At 46.7% G+C, this 19708-nt stretch overlaps 1 protein-coding gene across 1 annotated transcript in view; it reads left to right on the top strand.

The window, feature by feature from the left end:
* The window catches only part of SLC7A5 (solute carrier family 7 member 5), a 36989-nt gene extending 33755 nt beyond the window's left edge, over nucleotides 1-3234 (top strand). The window contains exons 9-10 of the mRNA XM_053271126.1: nucleotides 330-507; nucleotides 2371-3234. Of these exons, the coding sequence (XP_053127101.1) occupies nucleotides 330-507; nucleotides 2371-2426 (234 nt within the window). The 3' untranslated portion in view covers nucleotides 2427-3234. The remainder of the gene's footprint in view (nucleotides 1-329; nucleotides 508-2370) is intronic.
* Nucleotides 3235-19708: the final 16474 nt, after the last annotated feature.

Genomic DNA, 19708 nt, shown 5'->3' with positions numbered 1-19708 from the left:
TTTGAGTTGCCTTTGCTTGGTTCCACTCCATTTTGCTCTGTGTTGGGTTATTTAGTTGGGATTTCTGCTCCTTCTGTGTTTTATTGCGTGCTCAAATTTTGGTATGCACTTTTAAAAAACTTTTTCAAAAGCTAGGATTCTCAAGCTTCGTTTTGGATCCAGTCTGTTGGGTGTGTGTGTGTGTGTGTGTGTGTGTGTGAGAGAGAGAGAGAGAGAGAGTTTCTAAATGTAGGAATGACCTCACTGCACAGGCCCTGAAACACTCCCTCATCCTCAAAACGCCTGACCTCTTGAACGTGTTTTTTCCCTTGCTGGGGTCTCGCATGCAGGTGAATCTCCTTTTGCCAGTCTTCTTCATCCTGGCTTGCGTCTTCCTCATCGTCGTCTCCTTCTGGATGACCCCAAAGGAATGTGGCATCGGCTTCACCATCATTCTCAGCGGAGTCCCTGTTTACTACTTTGGCGTCTGGTGGAAGAGCAAGCCGAAATGGCTTCTCCAGGGCATCTGTGAGTACCATTCCTGACTTGGGGGCAGTTGAGAATAGGGCAGGCTGCAAGAGAGGCGGCAAGGTAAGGAGACACCCATGAACCCAAGGTAAAACTGTTTTTATTTACTCAGCTGCTTTGGTGTAATTTTGTCGCTGCTGGTTTTGGATTTGCATCTTGTTTTCTAAAGATGCATTTCAATCCGCTCTCTTGATCTGCCGCTGGGCTGCGTGTTTTTAAAGGGGGTTTGTCTCTGGCTTGACTTTTGCTGTGTCCAGGGTTTCTTCTTGTTGTTGTTGTTGTTGTCTTTAACCTGCATACTGCCTTAAGCAATTCTGGAAGAGGTAGGATTTGCATTGGTTGACTAAAAACAGGAATGCCGTGACATGACGTGGACTGCAGAGCATTTCATCTTGTAGGTCACGTAGAGACGAGGAGAGACTCAGAAACCCAAAATGACCTTTCAGTAGATTTTGAAAAGTGCCCCAGAGCAGTTGGGCAATAGTTGGGTTTTTAGATTTTTTTTTTTAAACATCCCTATTTATTACTATTAATAAAAATACTTGGGAAAACAGCACATGGCTAGTATCCTTTGTCTTTTTCAAGATTATTATTAACAGTATTCATAGACCGCCTTTCAACAGAAAACATCATAAAAGTGCAGATTTAATTAACTCCAGTAATATTTTTTTCCTGTTCCGTGGGAATATAAAGAACAGAACAATGCAACCAGTTTTAGCCCAGGCCCGTTGGATCTACTCCAGAGTAAGCCTCCCGGGCATCCAGTGCCCTTGGTCTGCATTCCTCCTCCTTCGCCTCAGAAACAAAGTCTCTGTTGCAGCAGCTGACTCATGAAAAGTCTCCCTGGATGGTGCCGACGTAACCGAACGCCACCATCTGTCTCTCCAGTGTTCAAAACAACTACAACGAGAGGGGCTGACCTAGAAATGCAAGCAAGCAGCAGTGCCAGGGTTTATATCTCTGCTTTTGGATGGAGAGAAAGAACTTCACAATAGCCTTCACAGTGATGAAGCTCTGGCTTTTCCTTTCTTCCTTTTCCAAATACTGGTCTCGCTTTTTAGAAAAACCAGTTTTACTGCTGCTGTGTGACAGCATATTAATTACCCCTGCTAACCGAGCAGAGAGACGCATTTTAAAGTGGCAGTTCTCTTCTGTTTAGCATGGGGAGAGCAAATGGCCCTATCCAACCCCAGCACAGCATCCCTCCAGTGGCTGTTGCCGCTGTCGATCTTATTCTTCTTTTTGTGACCCCTTTAGGGGCAGGAGACCCTCTTATTTATGTATTATCTGTTTTTCTATGCAAACCGCTTCAAGAACTTTGGTTGAAGAGCAAAATTTAAATATTTGTAACAGTAGTAGTAGTTAATTATGTCCTGTTCTGCAGGCTTTTTACACAAAGAATGGGGGGGGGGGACGACACTATTCCAGGGAAGATGCAATAAATAGCTTGCTTAATTAGAAACCCGTGATCCCCTGTACCTTCTAGTGTATTTTACCATCCTGGCCTTTGCCAGCCTTCTCAGAGACCCAAGAAGCATATCATTGTAGCCAGAAACAGTTTGCACAAGCCAAGCATTCAGCCCTTAAAGAGAAACACACATTAGTTGAAAATTGGTTGGAAGAGGCTTTGCTTCCCAACATACAACAAGCCTGTATTTGGCTCGGCACTAATCAAAGAGGGAGTGCAGGTTTTTAAATCGGTACAAAACCTGCAAGACCTGTTCGTGCTGAACAGTTTCTGTCCTGCCTTCCTGTTCAAAAATCTCCAATGCAGCTGGAGGTAACCCCCACACCCCGCACCACCACTGGTAGCATTTGGACATTCAAAACCCATGGTAACCCACTTCTCTCCCCATTTCTTAGATTCCACAACAGTCCTGTGTCAGAAACTCATGGAGGTCGTCCCTCAGCAGTCTTAAAGATGGGGGAAACGTCGACATTCGGTTCAAGCCAACGCACAATATTATTTTAGAAATACGAGCACTCCTGATTTCTCATTTAAAATAAAGTCTAAGTCAGGGACTCGAGGTGAACAGTCCCCACCGCCCTGCAGCCCGCATGCCCTGACCGTCCCGTTCCTCGCTTTCTTCCTTGACCAAGCCAGGCAGCTGACAAACAACAGAGGAGGAAGAATTCTGGGTGTCACTTCAGTCTCGGGAGAGAAGCTTCTGCTGGGAACTTCAAGAGGCCTCAAGAAATCTGCTCAGTGGGAAGCCAAGAGGACATTACGTTTACATGTGTGGCTGGACCCTTAGGTCTGTTTTCAATTTGTTCTCTTATTTTTTTAAATTTTTATTTAGTGAGAGGTTTAATTTCTCCACCCCAGGTCCTGTTATGAAAGCTGCCAAGAATCACTGGCATTCCACAGGTGCCTTCGCAGAAATTGATCGCCTGCAGACCAATCCACCTGGCGACACAGGACCTCCATGGAGAAATTTTTTTGCCTGAGTTCTACACTCCTTGGCACACAGACAGGTGGGTGCTTCTTTTCCTGCCCACCAAAGAAATCATTGGACTCTGGTCTCTCCCTATGGACCTGCACAGCCATCAGCAAGTTCTGATCCAGACAGACCTCACTACCCCAACATGAACCTTTTTAAAAAAACCTTTTATTTTAATTATTAATATTTTTTTAGGGAATCTTTTTATTTAACAGTTTTTCCCCTAGGGCTCCATGTAGTTCTTCTGTTTGTATTGTGTTACAAATAAACATTTTGTATGCTGTCACACTTGCAACGTCATGATTGTTTTGGGCAAAAAAAGATGTATCTCGCTAGACGTGCTCTGAATCCACAACGATGTGCCCCATCAGTCTCTGAATCGAACTCTGGCGCATCAAGGCTGTGGTGTACGTTCTGGTTCTCCTCTGGTGCTGAAAAGAGACATCTAGCTGCCCACCTGCCCGGCTTCACTTCGGACCTTATCCGCCTTCTAGAAAACAACTTGGCATGTCCTGGCTGTGCCCAGTGGCTATGCCGACCTGGTTGCAGTTCTTGCTATTCAGAATGTAATTTGTTCTCATTCCATAAATAAGCTTTGCTCTTGGGGTTTGGCAGGTGGGGAAACGAAGATTCTGTCCAATGACTAACCTGAAAGACTTTCAGCTGCCTTGGAAGAAAACTAGCAGGAAGCAGAAGTTGGCTCTGCTTCTTGGTGTTCTCTCATGTCGCCTGAGCATGCACGGAGTCCATCACAGGCTTTCTGACCAGCCCAGGGCAAAGATAGGTGCATGCGAACTTAAGGAAAGTATGTTCAAGGTGTCTGCTCTGTTGCTTTCCGCCTCGTTGCTACAGAACATGGGACCAAGCTGGTTAGAGATAGTGTAGGGTCTGTAATTCAGATGGCCATCTGTACGCATTTCAGTGTTTGATGCATTTTTCTTGCATTGTTGCTTGGGGGCCGAAGAGAGGAGATTTGGAAAGCAAGACTCGTGGTTTTGGTTCTTAAACAGTGTGTTTCCACTTGCAGATTGGCTGGACTTTAAACTGGGCCCTCAGATTTCCTGCCTCCCAGAACATAGTACTTCCTGTGTTTGTCATGCCGTCTGTGTTCTTTGGTGGGACCATTTTTTAAATGATGGAGCAACCTTCCTGTGGTTTTTCTTCCCACTCTATCAGCGTGGTGGGTTTTGGTTTTTTGCTGGACTAGTGGTGTTACCCATTTGTGTGTATTTAAGTGTTCTCTCTTAATAAGGCCAGGTAGCCACATGGATGTTGAGGGGGAAAGCCACAGCAAAGTAATGCCTGCTATCTCAAAAAAGCCTGCCATGTGTTTTGCCTGTTTTCTAACTTCCATCAGTTGGTTCCCCAAGAGTGGTTTTGACACCAGCTACTTACCAGCTTTGAAACCAGTGTAGGTGTCATGGCTGCCCCACCCCAAAGAACTCTGGGAATCGTAGTTCTTTGAGAGTAGTTCTGTTCATTCTTTAGTCTCTTGTAGAACTACAGTTCAAAGGGTTCTTGGTTGGGAATCATGAGAGCTGAAACTGTAGACATGCCTTAAGTGGATTATAAATGTCACTCTCTCATGGAGACCACTGTGAGCCAACATGGAAACAAGTTGTTGAGAATCTTTATTGCTTTATTGACAATCCATTCCTTCCCTGAAAACCCCAGCTTACTTTGAATGGAAGGCTCTGTGGTTCTCCTTTTCAGAGAGTCTCACTTTAGGATTTTTTTTACCACTCAATTACAAAAGAGGAATAAAATATCTGTCTTTATAACAGGGTTATTGAATAACCCATATTCAAAATACCAGTTAATGTACCACTGTCTTTGCACTACTAATGCACAAGTTTGGGGTACTTTTTGTGAAGCCATTTCCAAGGAGGAATGGGCATTTTGTGTTCGCAATGGTGCTATTGGCCTGCAACAGTTGAGCAACTCACTAGCCCTGAAAGTCAACAAGCTTAAAATACGCAGCTCTGTTGCTACCAGTTCTTTTTAAAGTATCAATCTTGGAAAATATGGGGCAGAAAACTCCATTCTCTTCCTTTGCACTGCAGAATCCTCCCTTGGGTTTATATTAGGACTGCCAGCCATCTTTTAAGAATTCTTGCATGATCATCAAATTAGTCTGAATCAATTAACTAAATTGATTAAAGTGCATATATTTGCATATGATTAAAACCATAGTGCTGAAGGAGCAAGTATGTTTTCATTCTTTTTAGATGGTACGTGTATATGTCATGCAGGCAACGTGTAGAAGAGGTATTCCTTCGTAAAAGGGAGGAGGGGATACCTCGTGTATTTTAAATGAATTGCATTTTTGAAAGTACTTTAAATTTAAAAAAATGCACTGCCCAGCTAATCATAGATGCCTTTTTAGTTGATTAAAAAGGTTTTTAATAGATTAATCTAACTGATTAATCAATTTAATGGGTGCAGACCTTGATTTTGCCTCTCAAGTTCAGTGGTATTGGTGTTTTTTCCTGGGTATTATAATACCCAGGACTATAATGGTCGTTTAATGTCAGTTTCATAGGAAAAACTGAAAAGCTGCCTCTTCTAGTGGAAAGGAAAGTTGACAAAGAAATGTGGGTGACAAAGGGATGATGTCATTTGAGGGCTCTAAAGCTCACTTACGGGGTTAGGTGCAATGGAAAGGGTAGGATGGACCACATTCTAAAGAAATAGGTCCGTTTTTGTATTTTGAGGGTGGCACTAGAGAGCTTTATCTCCAGACAGATACTGGGGTCACCTGCTCCTTTTCTCCTTTTGCTAGCTTACCTTGTTGCTTCTCAGTTACAAGCAACAAGAAAAGAGTATGGACATGCACTTCTTGTTGCAAAATGGTAATTGTTAAGCAAAACAGGCAGACGGTTATGAGCTGACTTGTCTGTGGTGGTGCCAAGAAGGGTGGATGCTGGTATCCGGGGGCCACAGATGTGGAATATTATGGAATTATTATATTTCTAATTCCTCATGGCCGCCGTTTGTTGTTCTAAAGAGCTCCGTGAGTGGCTGTGTGCCAGATAGTCTGTCTGTTCTCAATGTTCCCAGTTTGCAAAATGGCTTTTGTTTTTATTTAGTCTCAAAAGTATTGACTTCAGCAAAGTTGGTTGCCACTTGAACCCAGTGAGACCTGCCATGCTGTTCAGAAATTCTATTGATAGTTGAGCGTGATTTAAGTTAGCCGTGCAGCAATGCCCTTCGTGGTCTGCTTTCCTCGAACCTCTTGTTCTGTTCTCATAAGGGCCATAATGTGAAATAAACAGCAAGGGGATGATGGGGGTTGTAGTCCAACAACATCTGGGGACTCAAGGTTTACCGTGCTGTACAGAGAGTGTTTCGCATCTGCACCAAACTCCAGTTGCCAAGATTCTTTGCAGGGAGGGGTTAGAAACTCTAGCCATTTTTAAGTGGTGTAAAACTGATATCAATAAACTTCATGTTCACAATGGGGGCAGATCCAAGAATACTGAAAGAAGGTGTCAGAGTTGGGAAGCATTGAGGCTGCTTTTGGAAACTTAGGTCTTTCAAAAGCACTTTTAGAAGAAGCATGAGAGGATCAGGAGTTGCCCTTGCAGCAACAAATGTCCCAAGGTTACCTCAAAATCGCCGTCCCCTTTTTTTCTTGGCAGAATATCGTGGTCATTCCAAATGGGCTCTTTCTTAAATGTATTTAATTTCTTTGCAACCCACTGCAAATGCTTTTGAGTTCTTAAGATTCTCTGTTCTCTCAGAGAACGATTTATTATGAAGCGGCTAACGAATAAAGTGTATTGTTGTTGTTATGATGGAATATTGCTAACCTTTTGTAATGTTCTTCAATAATAAAGTCTTGCGTAAATGTCTTCAAGGACTCTGCAAGGCTAACTAGTTGTGGAACTGCCTTAATTGGGCAAAATGGAAAAGAGCAGCTTTGTTTCGTTAGCAGAGGCGCCCCAAGAGGCATGCTTCTTAATTTCTTCAAAGACCTCGGCTGGGCGAGCTGAACGGCTCGAGCTGTCGGGTGCTTTTGTGAATGCTGACAGGGCCCTCCAGAGTAAAATGGCATCCTCTTGGCTTGGACCTTGGGTAATTTTAATCTTTTACCTGCAGGATCCTGATTTGGCGACTGAGATGGATTCTGGGTACCGTGAGGCGCTGAGAAGCAAAGATGTGACCCCATCGGCTGCAATCTATTGGGAAGTTCTCCCGCACAAACCCCTGTTGATTTCAATGACGCTTGTGCCGGAGAACATTCCAACAGACTGTGGCCATGTTATGGGTTTACTATCTTGGCTTCTGTGCACACCTTATTTTAATAAAATAGAAGGTGGAGCCTTGTAGTATAAAGCATGTATGAAAACCTAAGTGACTGCTTTGTAAAGAAACAAGCTGGGGCTCTGTGTGTGTGTGTGTGTGTGTGACATTAGCCGTGCCCTTTGCAACAACTTCTTTTGAGTTTTCTGCTTCCTTTTTTATTTCCCAGCTCCCAGCGCGTCTCCCATGGACACTGTCTTCAGTTGCAATTTGCATTTAATGGAAGCACTTCTAAAGAAATATTTTAAAAAGTTAAAGCCCGGCTACTTTAATCTATACTGATTTATAGATTATGATAAATAATAATTTATTCCCTGCGGGTGAAGTTCACCTTGCTGCGTCTTTCTGACAGCTTGCCCCCCAAGGCCAAGGCTAAAAAGACTTACTCTTTAGTGACAAGTAATGGGAGGGCTCTCCTCAGATCCCTCCAGTAGCGAAAAAGAAACAAATCTCTTTGAAATGCTTAGTATCTGTCGGTAGCCTTGTTTCCTTCCAAAAATGGCTCTCCGTAATATGGGGCCGAGGACTTTGGGGTCTGTGGATGTGGCTTGCTTTTGGAGTCTTGTAATTGTGGCATTGCCCCCAAAAGGCAAGTCAATGCCAGAGGCCATTGCGCCCAGGGATGATGGTAGTCCAACATCAAGTGCAAAACCCCCTGCTTTAAGTTGTTCAGTCCCTGGCTTCCAGTTTGATTTCCCAGGGAGGAGAGCTGGTCTGGTGGTAGCAAGCATGACTTGTCCCCTTAGCTAAGCAGGGTCCGCCCTGGTTGCATATGAATGGGAGACCAGAAGTGTGAGCACTGTGAGAGATTCCCCTTAGGAGATGGAGCCGCTCTAGGAAGAGCATGTAGGTTCCCAGTTCCCTCCCTGGCAGCATCTCCAAGATAGGGTGGAGAGAGATTCCTGCCTGCAACCTTGGAGAGGCCACTGCCAGTCTGTGAAGATGATACTGAGCTAGATGGACCAAGGGTCTGACTCAGTATATGGTTTGTCATGAGAGAACATGGAGCCCATCATGTGTCTGTAACTATATGAGCTTGTCGTCCAGCAGGAGAGTAAACCTTTCCTTCTCTAGTCCTGAAGGACAGCAGTGGGGGGTGTGCTGTGGTGCAACAATTGTTGTTTTTAAACCCTCAAAGAGGGGTGGGGGGGTGGACAGAGCATTGCATTAACCTCCCTGACTTTGATGCTACAGTGTATAATGTGACTCCTTAGACTGCTATCTTATTTTTTTTTCCCCTTTAACATAGTTTTTAAATTTTGTAACCTAGGACAAAAAGATTAACCTAATTTAAAAGTTTGTTACACTTTAAATATATTTTACTAATTTAACGGTTACACTAGATTTTAAATGGGTAAATATTTCAGTGTTTCAGTGCAGAAAATGCTGTTTTGTTCTTGCATTTGTCCACATAATTTGTTCCAAGATCTGTGCTATTGGCTGTGGGCTTTTTTTATCAGTTCTGTAGTAAATTTGGTCTATTCTGCCTTGTGCAAAAGATGTGTATATAAGGTGCTCTCTGTGTTCCTTTTTGGATCTCTCCACCCCACCCCCCCCATCCCATAATTAACTGTTTCTCTTGCATTTTGAATGTTCTGGTTTTTATTTGCGCAAACTACTGAATTACAACCCTGTTGTTGCTGGTCATTGGCTTGAAGACTCTTTCTTTTACATCTTGTTTGGGTGTTTCCCCCACAAAGCAGTCTGTTCAGAAAGGTTTGCTATCTCTGAACATGGAGGTTCCGGTTAGCCATTGGGGATGTTGGGAGTTGTAGTCCAACAATATCTGGGGACCAGTGTTCCCTCTAGCAGGGAATCCCAGATGTTGACCACAATGCCCATAATTCCCAGCCAAAGGCCATTGGAGCTGGGGATGCTGGGAGTTGTAGTCAACAACATCCGGGTAGCAAGCATGACTTGTCTCCTTAGCTAAGCAGGGTGTACCCCGGTTGCATATAAATGGGAGACTCAAAGTGTGAGCATCCTCCTCCTCAGGAGATGGAGCCACTCTGGGAAGAGCATCAGAAGGTTCCAAGTTCCCTCCCTGGCAGCATCTCCAAGATAGGGCTGAGAGAGACTCCTGCCTGCAACCTTGGAGAAGCCACTGCCAGTCTGTTAAGACAATACTGGGCTGGATAGACCAATGGTCTGACTCAGTATATGGCAGCTTCCTATGTTCCTATGACCCAAGTTTGATAACCCTGTGAGGCTGTTGGCTGTCACCACATCTTGCAGCAAGCGTCCTGAGCGGTGTTTTGCTCTAACAGGGATCCCCAGACGTTGACTACAAATCCCAGAATTCCCAAGCAAAAGCCATTGCAGCTGGGGATTCTAGGAGTTTTAGTCAACAACATCTGGGAATCCCTGTTAGAGGGAACACTGGTCCTGAGCCCATAGTGTTTGGAAATTGTGCACACGGATGTAGCAAACCAGAGTCTGAAAACCTACCCACCTCCTACTGGTTCATTCGTCAGAGAGCCAGGAGTGTCCACAACACACTGCTGAGTTTACACCAACTGGTATGCAGGATTGTTGCCACCTTGCATGCAAAATGACCCTCAGAGATGGATTTGGGGCACTGCTTCAAATATGACTGACCTATGGTAGGAAATAGCTTGAAGGAAAAGACAGAGAAGTCCATGTGTACCTCATACTATGTGAATATCAGAGGGCCACCCAATGCCTGGTGACTCTTTGAAATCAGAAATGGTTTGGTTGAATCTGCTGAAATGGTAGGAACCCATCTTAACAGGTTTCCAAGGAAGCCAAGTTCTGGCCATCAGTACTATGGGTGACAGTGGGCATACATACCAAAATGAGCCTTGAAAAGTATCTTTCATTTGCAAAGCCTACACTGCGGTCTCATTACGCTCCTTCATTTCAAAACAAACACAGCGTGTTCTTGGACGAAAGGCAGAATGCCTGAGATTAAAGAGGGAGAGAGAAATGGATAAGAGATACAGCTGTGCCCACCTTGCCCCGTCCCATCAGCCAAAGAGAAGCAGCCCAGAGTGAATGCTATGGTCTTGTTTCTGCTGGTCAGTGCCGACTTTTCTCAGCAACAGTCCCCTTTTAATTACAATGCAAGCAGCCTTGTACAGTACCAGCGACGCCAGTTGGCTTAATTAAAACGTATTCTCATCCTGATGGAGGTGGGTGAGCAAAACTGTTCCTCGTGAGTCTGTGTTGTTTCTGGCTCGTTCCTAAAATCAAATTAACTCTGCCTTGTGCATCCCTAGCAATTTACAGAATCCTGGATTGACTAGATAACCGCATTTCTTAGCCTCCACCTGCCTGTAACAAATGAGAGTCTTGTTCTGATCGGCAGACATCCCTGTAGCAGGCAGGTACCTGATGCCACATGAAAGCAGAGGAAAATATCCACTCTCTGGATTTCTGTAATCACTCTTTTAATAGCAGGTGCTAATAGAAGAAAAGAAGGGCGTGGGTGAGCCGTGAAAATCATAATTTGCGTTCTTAATCCTCTGCTGGCAGGCCCTGTGAATGGGCCGGGCGGAAGCCTCAGAGCACTTTTGCCGCTGTTCGAAACCACCAATTATTTTGCACCATGGGAAGTGAGTTCCGTGACGCACGGCTTGTGCGGTTTCCAGGAGGTTAGCCGTGCCCCTCTGAACAGCCCAAAGAGGCAAGTGTCTTGTGGCACCTTGAAAGCCCAACTCATTGGCTGTGGCATCAACCTTTGTGGGCGAGAGCCTGGTTCTTCGGAGGGCAGAAGCGACCGGCCGTCTGGCTTCTTCCAAGAAGGCAAATGGCCTCCAGTGCGTCTTGGGTCTGAGGCTTCCATCCCTTTTTGAAGACTACTGTTCCAAGACCAGACTGCTGGGGTCCCTTCCTGCCTGTCCCGATGGCTTGATCTCTCCTGCCTCGTCCTCACTGCATTTCCCAGCCTCCCAAGAACGCTTTTTTGCTCACATGCATTCACACGTGTGTGTCTGTGTCTGATAGAGAGACAATGCAAGCCAAGATACTATTATAAATATGCATCACACTCATATAAGTGTGGTGATTATGCATGTGGTTCCCACACCTAAAGTCTAGATTCAATATGAGTACGGTGCATAAAGCATGACAGAGAACATACAGGGAGTGCCAAATCCAGGTTTTGCCGGGGGCACCCTCAGTCCTTGGGCTCGGCCTGCTCCCTCTAACGGGTTCCCAAACTTGCATCTCCTGATGTTATGGAACACCTCCTCCCAGGATCCCCGGCCACAGTGGCCAAAGGCAATGTAACCCAACAACCGCCAGTAACCCAAGGGTGAGAGCCTCTGCCCTATAAGGCAGGTCTGTCGCATTCCTGAAAGAGAGGGGTGGTCAGGCTTCATAGTTCCCAGTTTACTCTCTTTTCCGCAAGCTTGAGACCCATGAGAGGAGAACTTAAGTTTACAAGCAAGGGATGCAGAATGACTCTTTGAGGTCATCCACACAATCTGAGTCTGGGAGCTGTGTGTGCTCCCAGTTTTTAGTTGTGTGGAAGCATAGTAGGCAGAAAGGTGGGGTAGAAGTGATGGTGTGGACGCAAGGTAGGAGCAAAAGCTACCCAGGTTTTCCTCCTTCGTCGCTTCCACACAACCAAAAATTAAGAGCACACAAAGCTGCAAGACTCCGATAGAACACAGTTTTTGATTGTGTGAATGACCTCTTTGTTTTGTAAAAGAGTGTTATTTGCCAGGCTTGATAGAAGCATTGTTTGGGGAAATGGGGCCCAGTGGTTTTTGGCTATAAAAATGTTTGCTTAGGGGGAAAGTGTTCCTAGGCAAAATATTTTTGACTATAACAACTACTATTACTTGAAATAAGATAGATTTGCTTGAGCATCCCTGGCATGTCTTAACAAAGCTATTTTAAAAGCGCTGCCTTCAGAATTCCTGACGGATTAATTATACGTCCATTCTAATAACACCTTGCCTGCTGCTCAGAATAGCAATCTTGCTCCACGAGAGAGAGCTCTGAGGGCATCCAAGGCTTGCAGACTGACAGGGATGCAAGTTCATACTAGACTGGGATGGCCAGGCTGAGACTACAGCTCCCATCATCCCCAGCCACAATTGCATGATTGGCTTTATAGTCCAACACTGGAGCAATAACATTGGAGTTATAGCCTCTGTTTGACAGCCTCTGCACAAGGATCTCCTAGTTTAGTAAGCAACATAGGAATAGAGCTGGTAGCAAGCATGAATTGTCCCCTTTGCTAAGCAGGGCCTGCCCTGGGTTTGCATTTAAATGGGAGACTACATGTGTGAGCACTAAGATCGTCCCTTTAGGGGACAGGGCTGCCTTGGAAAGAGCATCTGCATGCTTGCAGCAAGAAGGTTCCCAAGTTCCAGGTTCGGAGGACTGAGAGAGACTCCTGCCTGCAATCTTGGAGAAGTTGCTGCAGTCTATATAGACAATACTGAGCTAGATGGACCAAAGCCCTGACTCTGTATAAGGCGGCTTCCCCCTCTCCAAGGGACTGAGTTTGGAGCCTCTTACCTGATAAGCCATTTCCTCTCCTGCAGCTGTATCAGGGGGCAGAGGTCGGAAAGGTGTGCCACCCTGACCCGTGCCTTTCATACAGAGAGAACCCAGGCGGCCTCGGAAGGCAAGGAACATCCCCGGGTACTCGCAACAGCAACATGTGAAAGGAAGCCTCGTTTGTCTAGCAAGGAAGCGGAGCCAGGCAGGGACAGACATGATCCAGTCTGCCGGGTATTGAAATGCCCCCAGGGGTAGGGGTGGAGTAGAGTAAGGAATGCAAGTTGAACATTTCCAGAGAGGTCACCAAAGGGAGAGGGGTTCTCTCCTTGGAAGGCCTGCAAAGCGGCGGCGGCGGCTGCTATAGCCAGCGTGGCGTAGTGGCAAGAGTGCTGGACTAGGACCGGGGAGACCCGAGTTCAAATCCCCATTCAGCCATGAGACTTGCTGGGTGACTCTGGGCCAGTCACTTCTCTCTCAGCCTAACCTACTTCACAGGGTGGTTGTGAGGAGAAACTCAAGTATGTAGTACACCGCTCTAGGCTCCTTGGAGGAAAAGTGGGATATAAATGTAATAATAATAATAAATAAATAATATAGGCTTTAAAGCAGCTCAAAGACCCGCTTTGCCACTCTGCTGCCATGGATGTGTGGGCCTCCTCTGGGCACTGTGGGTGATGCCCCTTTCCTTCAAACATGCTTGAAGTTAACATGGGGACAGCACTAGCTTTCCTCCCTTTTACTTTCTCTTCCCCTTCAGCAGGGGCATTGCTAAAAGATCCAGGGCCCCCCACCTTTATAAATAAACTCAGCCCTGCACCATCACCCCGCAAGAGAAATTATGTCTGTTTTTAAAAATCTCTAATATTATAATATGGCACCTCTGAGAGGAGAGCTGGTCTTGTGCTAGCAAGCATGACTTGTCCCCTTAGCTAAACAGGGTCTGCCCTGGTTGCATTTGAATGGGAGACTAGAAGTGTGAGCACGGTAACGGTAAGAGATTCCCCTCAGGGGATGGAGCTGCTCTGGGGAGAGCAGAAGGTTCCAAGTTCCCTCCCTGGCAATAGCATCTCCAAGACAGGGCGGAGAGAGATTCCTGCCTGCAACCTTGGAGAAGCCTCTGCCAGTCTGTGAAGACAATACTGAGCTAGAGAGACAAATGGTCAGACTCAGTATATGGCAGCTTCCGATGTTCCTGTGAAGGTGGGAACCAGCAAAGAGCTCTCTCACCTGCTCTTTGCAGATGCCTCCACTGCTGCACCCCCTTTGGAGGCGGGAGGTGGCTGATGAGATTGGGAGCCTTGCCCTTCAGCATGGCATGGCTGCATGAGGAATCTCCAGCCATTTCTCCATCAAGGGCCTTTTGCATGCCTCTGCTCTCTGGTGATGGCACATGGTGGCAACATAAGTTGATGGGAGCAAAGGAAAGCCAGACCAGCCACCTAACGGCGCAGCAGGGAAGTAACTTGCCTCGCGAGCATGAGGCTGCTGGTCCAAATCCCCAATCCCCACGGGTATGTTTCTCAGATTATGGGAAACATTGCTATCGGGCAGCAGCGATATCGGAAGCTGCTGAAAGGCATCAACTCACACTGCATGGGAGAGGGCCATGGTCAACCCCTCCTGTTGCCTACCAAAGACAACCTCAGGGTTCTGCAGGCACCAGGAGTCAAAATCGACTGGAGGGCACAACAACTGCAACAAAGGAAAGCCAAGGCTTAGGGCTCAGCTAGCCTGAGGAGCTAGACTGAAAGGCCTCCCAGCCCCAGCAGACCTTTGCTTCTATGCTGCCTCATGTGCCCGGAGGAGGAGAAAAACACTTGAACCCCAACCTGTCATTCCACATGCTCCTACCTAAAAGTGATCATTTGAGTTTTGAGATGAGTTTCCACCCGCAAACGCCCTTTGTTGAGCAGGGCTCTGAGATCCTGGCTCTTTGTTGTACAAGTCCCGGGAGCCTGTTGCATTTGGCCCCTTTGCTTGAGGGGCCTCTTGCAGAGCAATTAATTGCCTCCCCTCGGTCTCTTGGCGCCAAGGAAAACACAAATAGGGGAGATAAAAGAGACTGAGCGTATGATAAACACCCCACTCTACACGGAAAAAGCACATCAAGATAACAGGCGACCCGGAGCTGGGATCAAGAGGCATTTCCTCCTGCACCGTGATTGTGACTTGTTTGTCTTCCTCCTGCCCGACCCCCCCACCCCACTGAGTTGCTGTGTGGAAAAGGCATCCCAGATGTTTAGGGAGTCTTTCTCTGCTTGACTCCAGCTTGCCTTTGGACTCCAAATGTCCCCCAGCTTGCTGTTCCCAGCCTGGCTGCTTCCTTTTAGCTCCCCATTCCTTTCTTTCCTGTATTTCTGTTCCCAGAGGAGGGAGAAGCTTTTTGGTGTAATGAACAGTTTTATTTGACCCACATTCAGTCAGTAAATATAATGCAAATCTGGCCTGTCTCACTTTATTCTTACATTCTTAAAAATCCAGCTTTTGTCTCCTGCATCTTCCTCCTGATGTTCTATTTCATTTTTGTTTGTTTCATGCTTTCTTTCATCCTGCTTGTTTGTTCCATGCTTTCCTGCATCACATATCCGGTTCTTTAACTCTTCATTTTCTCCTCTTTTTTTTTATTTTTTAAAAGAGTGCACATTTCTCACTTTCTCTAACTTCTTAGGGCCAGACGTGCATGTGGTGGTGGTGAGATCTAAATTAGGACTGTAGTGCACGTGGAGCGGTTAATACTTCCCCGCTGAATCATTGCCCTACAGGAAATCCATGCCTCCCTTGAAGCAGACATTAATACTTCAGCTGGAAGTGTGTGAGTCTCCTGCAGCCTTTCCCAACAACCCGACATCTTTTGTACTCGTTGCCAGCGATCAAACCTGGGATCTTCCGTGTGCATATCATATATTCTACCTCTGGGCTACAGATGAACCTGTTAATGACTCATTAATTAAAGATGCGCCTTGGGTCCACTGTCTGCAGAGGCTACCTGGAGATATTGCCAGCCAAGGACTGAGCCTGGGCTATCCTGCATGCAAAGTAGCTAAGCTGCTTGATACCATTGGTCCATCTAGGCCAGGAACACAGGAAGCTGCCTTCTACCGAGTCAGACCCTTAGCCCATCTGGCTCAGTATCGTCTACCCAGACTGGCAGCGGCTTCTCCAAGGTTGCAGGCAGGAGTCTCTCTCCCAGCCCTATCTCGTTGGAGATGCTGCCAGAGAGGGAACTTGGAACCTCCTCCATGCAAGCACACAGATGCTCTTCCCAGAGCGGCTCCACCCCCTAAGTGGAATATCTCGCCGTGCTCACATGTGGTCTCGCCTTCAAATGCAAATCAGCGTGGACCATGCTCAGCACAGAGGTCAATTCACGGTTGCTGTCACAGGACCAGTTATCAGCATTGTCTACTTTGACCGGCAGCAACTTCTCCAAGGTTTCAGGCAGGTGTCTCTTAGTCCCAGCTATACCTGGAGATGGTGCCAGGGATGCGTGCAAAGGAGATGCCCTTCCACCGAGTTACAGCTCCCACCTGCAAGGTGCTAATACCTTCATTGTTGCATTCCAAACCTAGAGAGATGTAATATTAGAGTGTGGAATCTCTCTTGAACATAACTTTTGCAAACAACATTCTTTTCCTTTGGTGTGAAACTGTGAGCAACGTATTTGCCACCTCTTGTTCAACATGTGATAGAGCCGCCATATTAAAATGGTTTCAGAGGCTGTACCAGTACAATTAGATCCTCCATTTCATCTGGATTCAGTCTGAATTTGTTGTATCCCATCAGCTAAACACTTTGTGCACCTGATGAGGTGGTCTGCCCAAGCTTCTGCTAAAATAACCAGGTTCACACAATCACAAGGATCCTGGTTAAATGGTTAATCGGGGTTAGTGAGCCTAATGGAGCCCATCCTGGTGATCGATCCTGGTTAAATGCTGGGTAACCATGATAGTTTGACCAGGATTGCCTTGAAATTCTGGGTTCAGACAATCAGTTCCACGGGACTCACTAATCCTGATTAACCAGGATGCTTGTAATTCTGTGAACCCAGCTTATAAATATGTTAGTCTTTGTCACAAGGCCTTTTCTTGTTCTTGCTGAAACAGACCAACATGATTGCCACCGCTTTGGAATTCTGTTTGTTTCTTTTGTTTATGCTTCGATTTCATCTTGGGACCCCAAGGTGGTGGCCATATTACCATGCAGTCTTGTGCTCAAAAGGTCACAGTAGGGTGGTAAAGAGAAAAGGAAAGCAACTCTTTCAGTTGCTGGAGGGAAATTCACCACATGAGTGCTGAAAAGAATCTTGGCTTGCCAGGTGAATTTGACAGAGTCCCTCCAAAGAAGTCTCTGCAATCACTAAGGTGCAAGCAGGGATTTTAGCAGGAGGGTACCATCTAATTGCAAGGAAGATGAAAACTGGTCTTGTGGTAGCAAGCTTGAGTTTTCCCCTTTGCTAAGGAGAGCCCACCCTGGTTTGCATTTGAATGGGAGACTACATGTAAGCACTGTTTTCCCCTTAGAGGATGGGGCCACTCTGGGAAGAGCATCTGCCTGCTTGCATGCAGAAGGTCCCAGGCAAGTTCCCTCCCTGGCATCTCCAGATAGGGCTGGGAGAGACTCCTGCCTGCAATCTTGGAGAAGCCGCTGCCAGTCTGGGTAGACAATACTGAGCTAAGCTGGACCAAGAGTCTGACTCGGTAGAAGGCAGCGTCTATGTTCCTATGTTTCAAAGAGCAGCAAGCAAACGTTATTACAGGTTCCTGCTTAGGACAAGGAGAGGAGGCACTGAATTGTGTTTCTCTTGACACTAATGAAATACCTTTGGAGTACGTTTCTCAGGCCAGACTATTATTGTTTCCCCCAGTCATAAAAAGCTAGCCCTGAGCCTGATGGCTTCTCTGCTGCAAGTTAAGGACGAGCTAATGATGCAAGACTTTTTATTATTGCTGGATTTCAGTTGCCGCTGGCAGGGGGCAGGAAGAGTTGCTTGAACATCCCCGGCTCTTGCATCAGAAGACTCTGCCAGCCCACAAGCCTTTTTAATCATGGCGAAATGAAAAGGCAGCGGGCATGTCAAGAAGCTCAAGGAACTGCAAGGCAAACCACACAGACGGAGGAGTCGTTGGATTCCTCCTCATCTCCTGGAGAATGCAGGGTGAGCCCTGCCTTTGCAAGCTGCAACACTTCTCCCCAGGACGGGTGATTCAGCAGGGGCCCAAGCCAGCAGCTGCAAGACGGAACTGGAGAGAGGCTGGAACTGGAGAGAACTCTTGCGGGGGGACAAGCCAGCACAAGGGCTGGCTTTGGGTGTCTCTAGTGGAAGGACGGGCCACATTAACCTAGCAGGTTGCTGTCTGGAAAAGCCAGGTGGATCAGAGGGGTGGCAGCCATCCCTGGGGAAACTCGCACCAAAGCCAGAATAGTGGTGAAGGAAGATCTCTGAGATGCCTGGGAAGAGACGCTCCCAGAACTGCCCCTGCTTGTTTGAGCAAACAGGAACCCTCAAACCTTTGTTCTGTCTCATCTCCTCTTTTAAAAAGAATGTGAGAGAGGGCACCTTTTAAAACAGCAGTGGATGATGGACAGGGCTGTGCATGTCTGTCACCCAAACCAGCCACGTGATCCGTCCCCACCTGCTACTTTCAAAAGCTCCTGTGTCCCCTCAATTCCCAGGGGTCACCACCATTCCCTGGCCCCCGGCCCCTGGATAAATCACCCTATTTCAGCTTCTGTTCTGGGAAATGCCTGGTTGGAACTTCGTTGGTGTGAATTCCTGGAGTTGCATCTCCTCAGGCTGCAGCGTTTTGAGGCAAGCATAGCCATTATGGAGACCAGAGGAGCACCTAGGCAATTTTGGTGCCTGGACCTAGAGGCCTTTGGAGCATCCCCTCCCCTGCAAGTTAAGCATCATCCCCCTACACATACACACCCCATGACACAAGCAGCAACTGAACTCATAAGAACGTCAGAATAGAAAACAGGTATATTTATACAAATGTGCATTATTAGAAACGTTTCAACATGCAACTTAACATTTTCCCATCCCACCTGTTTATTTCCCTGCTCTGTCCCCAAAGCATGGTCTGACTCAGTATATGGCAGCTTCCTATATTCCTAAGAGGCAGCCTCCCGTGTTCCTATAATATATTTATTCTCCATGCACTCATATTTTGAACAGGCTATTATATGGGATGGGCTGCACTTTCCCGGACAGGACATCCATTAACAACAGCTGGGATTTTGGAAAGTTGCGGAGAAAACATTACCAATGTGAGTTCCTGCTGCAGTTCATCGCCTCTCTAGTATTTGCCAGGGCAGTGCAGACTGACTTTTTTTGACGACAAGGAGTCTGGAAGGAAGGATTCCTTCCTTCCACCACCACTCTCACGGAGTCCATAAGCTTAGCATGATGTTTTCTGGTTGCACATAAGGCCCTTTGTCTGAGCACAATGAGGGAGGAGCTCAACCAGCCAGCCTGGCATGATGCAACTCCTCAGCACTCCTTGCACCATCCCAGCCGCAGGTGCGAGCTGGAGAAACCGAGCAGTTGGAGACGCTGGTCCTCGCTGCTGACACCTGCTGGGTGCAACAGGGCAGGGACGCTAGGAAGCCACGTCCGGCCACATTCAAGCTTAGGTTGCATCATCAGGCAGGAGGCTAAAAGCATGGATTGTCCCCTTTGCTAAGCAGGGTCTGCCCTGGTCTGCATTTGGATAGGAGACCACATGTGTGAGCACTTATTTGTCAATATCAGCCATTGTGGTTGGGGATGATGGGAGTTGTAATCCAACCTCTGGGGACCCAAGCCTGAGAACTCCTGAGTTAGATGAACAAATCCTTCTGATTGCTCCAAACGTAGCTGCTGGAGCAGCAGATTTTTTTGTAAAAACCTTTATTTTTTATTAAATCATGTATTTGTATCATAGGAGCATAGGAAGCTGCCACATACTGAGTCAGACCATTGGTCTATCTAGCTC

This window comes from Hemicordylus capensis, chromosome 9 (genome assembly GCF_027244095.1).
Source record: "Hemicordylus capensis ecotype Gifberg chromosome 9, rHemCap1.1.pri, whole genome shotgun sequence".
In the NCBI taxonomy this organism is placed as follows: Eukaryota; Metazoa; Chordata; class Lepidosauria; order Squamata; family Cordylidae; genus Hemicordylus; species Hemicordylus capensis.
This window is presented reverse-complemented; position numbering and strand designations above follow the sequence as displayed.